The following is a 3,229-nucleotide window of genomic DNA, read 5'->3' as shown; positions in this document are numbered from 1 at the left end:
TGGTTGGTGGGTGCTCTGGTGTGGTTTGCTTCTTCTTTCCTATCAAACATCTATCATCCTTATCTCCCCTTCTTCTTTTTTATGTTTGTTACTCCTCTCTTGTAACACCTCTAATCTTCTGGCGCTCATATATGGCCTTATGCAGTTGCGAGCGCCGTAAAACCTCTACTACTAAAACTTAGTTTGTGTCATGCTGGGCTGTGGGGTGGTGGACCTTAGTCCGAATCCCTGATGAGCTGTTTAGAACTTGTGGTGTTTAGTTAACCAATAAAAATTACACAGTGATCGAAGAAATGTCGGTTTCTTCGATTTCATGAATTTGATACGAGCACCTGCTTTCACCACAATACCCCAAATTATACGTGTAGCCTGCTGGGTTTTTTTGTTGTTGTTTTTTTTTTAATTTGTGGCGTCGGTGGCCTAGTGGTTAGGCTCTTGGACTCGCAACCGTAAGGTCGTGGGTTCGAATCCCGTCAGGGGCCCGACGTTGTGTCCTTGGGAAAGGCACTTTGCACAAATTTTCCTTTCACCCAAGTGGAAATGGGTACCCGGCTATAGACAGTGAACGATCTTGTCAGTTTGATAGTGTTTGAGCGCGTGAAAGATGCTGAACAATGTTTGAGTTACGTCCCTTGATAGTGATGCTGAACAATGTTTGAGTTACGTCCCTTGATAGTGATGCTGAACAATGTTTGAGTTACATCCCTTGATAGTGATGCGGAAACGCATTTAGGCACAATGTCGGGCGAACCTCGCAACATTTTCAAACTGATTAGGCCGCGTCAGATCTAGACTTTTGTAGTGCTGAAGAAGATGTCGGCGCTACTGCCCCAAGCTATTAGAAGGGAAGAGGATTCAGAGTTTATGGGAGGCTAGTGGAAGCAGAGTTTATTAGAGGCTAGTGGAAGGTTTATTAGAGGCTAGTGGAAGTAGAGTTTATTAGAGGCTAGTGGAAGTCTGTAGGGATTCGTAACAGTGAACTTAACGATCTAGATCAAGGCCTAGTTCTTTTTTTTATTATATTTTTTTTCTTCAAAATTTTTACACTTTTGCAAAAGATCATTTTTTAAAAAGTATAACCATTCAAGATGTCTTAAAAATTTCTTTTTCATTATGTTTTATTGTCTTTTTTCACGCTGTTTCATTGTTGGGTGATGAATGATACGGTCACAATGATTTATTTCATTTGAATAGGGAGGCAAAACACCTGGCATTCTTCAGACATTCAGCCATAAAATGCCTGTCACTGTCAGCGGGTGTCAGTGAGTTCATTGTTTCTCATGGGACATTATACTCCTCTATTTATTTTATTTTAGGTTTGTTTTTATGGCTCCCTGGCTCCTGGTTGTTGCTTTTTGTTTTCATGCCTCCCTGTTTTTGTTTGTTGTTGTGGGGGGGGGGGGGGGGGGGGTGTTGTTTTTTTTTGGGGGGGGGGGTTTGTTTGTGGTGGGGGGGGGGGGGGGGGTTTGTGTGCTTCGATTCAGTGTTGACTTTCTAACTTTGGGCCCTCAAGAGGTGACGCAACAAGAGGGGAGCTTTTCTTGTCCCCCTTTTGATATTTATACAACTTGTTCTGGTTCTCTCCATCTCTCTGCGGGTGGTTGGCGGGTGCTCTGGTGTGGTTTACTTCTTTTTTCCTATCAAACATCTATCATCCTTATCTCTCCTCCATGGGTGGTTGGTGGGTGCTCTGGTGTGGTTTGCTTCTTTTTTTCCTATCAAACATCTATCGTCCTTATCTCTCCTCCATGGGTGGTTGGCGGGTGCTCTGGTGTGGTTTGCTTCTTTTTTCCTATCAAACATCTATCATCCTTATCTCTACTCCATGGGTGGTTGACGGGTGCTCTGGTGTGGTTTGCTTCTTCTTTCCTATCAAACATCTATCATCCTTATCTGCCCTTCTTCTTTTTTATGTTTGTTACTCTCTTGTAACAGCTCTAATCTTCTGGCGCTCCTATGACCTTATGCAGTTGCGAGTGCCGTAAAATCTCTACTAAAACTAAAACTATCTCCCCCTCCTTATTTTTTATGTTTGTTACTCTCTTGTAACACCTCTAATCTTCAACGCTTACTTCTATGACCTTATTGTGTTGCAAATGCCGTAAAACTCTGACTAAAACTAACTCCCGTCTCTGTGAGCAGGACACGCCAGTGACCAGGAGGGCATGGAGCAGCAGGAGGGACAGTTCCAAGACGCCGACGACATGGACAACCAGTAGTGAGGGACTAATGCTCGGGTGGGGGGAGGGGGGAGGAGGTGGGGGGGGGGTCAAGGGTACAAGTTATGCCTGTGTGTGTTCCGATGGAGAGTATGATATTTTACGGTACTTATGTTGGGAAGAGTGGTGTTTTGTTTTTTTATTATGGTTGCTTATTGTTCAGTGCTTTGGATTGTTTTGTTTGTTTTTTGTTCTGTTACCATTTTAGTTGTTTGAAAGATCTGAAGCAAAGGACGGAAAAGTCTAAAGTAGCAGAGCCTGCTGTTTTTATTTGGATATGTAGGCAGCTCCTGCTTGCAAAGGTTGATAGCACTGTTGGCTGGAGTATGTAATGTCAAATGATCGTTTGGTTGAGTGTTGAGTGAGAGCGTTGTTGAGCGCCAGGTTGAATAAATAGAAGTAGAAGCACATAGATCTACACAGTGTTTCTTCATTTGTGAAGTATGCTGACAAAATGAGTTACTTCTCGGATTCAAGCCTGATGGACATAGATACATCACACTTATAGATGAAGTTTTTACAATTTATAAGTATGAAATAATAAAAGGAATAGTTTAAGAATATGGCATCAATAGAAAATCGATAAATTTTACCCTAGTGTTGATTTTTGGCAAATGCAGTCGAACCTGCCCAGACTGCCACCTCTATAAGACGGCCACCTGCACAAACGGCCACTTTCCATTTCCCCCCTTGCGTTTTTTCTATATAATTTAACTGTGTAAAACGGGCACCTGTCCAATGTGGCCACAGTCACCATATTTTAACAGTACACACAACCCCAATCACACCAAGCTATAACACCTGTTTCAGGCGGCCACTTTATTGACTCCTTTACGTTTGGTCATAAATTGTGCATTGGCCCCTGGCGTTGTGGGCGAGCCGTCATAATCCAATCACCTGTCGTTATTGTTAGGTAGTCCCTCCGTACGATCCTGTTGTGTTGGCCCCTCCCACTGTTGACCAATCAGTAACAAATCTTCAGCTGCTGGTGAGGTGAGCGTGTGATCCTT

General features: G+C 43.2%; 1 protein-coding gene across 1 annotated transcript in view; it reads left to right on the top strand.

Annotated features, from left to right (window-relative positions):
- The window catches only part of LOC101861392 (methylosome subunit pICln), a 15,215-nt gene extending 12,582 nt beyond the window's left edge, over positions 1-2,633 (top strand). Inside the window, exon 6 of the mRNA XM_005108714.3 lies at positions 2,143-2,633. Coding sequence (XP_005108771.1) covers positions 2,143-2,219 — 77 coding nt within the window. The 3' untranslated portion in view covers positions 2,220-2,633. The remainder of the gene's footprint in view (positions 1-2,142) is intronic.
- The last annotated feature ends 596 nt before the right edge of the window (positions 2,634-3,229 follow it).

This window comes from Aplysia californica, unplaced genomic scaffold (genome assembly GCF_000002075.1).
Source record: "Aplysia californica isolate F4 #8 unplaced genomic scaffold, AplCal3.0 scaffold00711, whole genome shotgun sequence".
Lineage (NCBI taxonomy): Eukaryota > Metazoa > Mollusca > Gastropoda > Aplysiida > Aplysiidae > Aplysia > Aplysia californica.
Note: the sequence above shows the minus strand (reverse complement) of the source record. Positions and strands in the feature narration are given on the sequence as shown.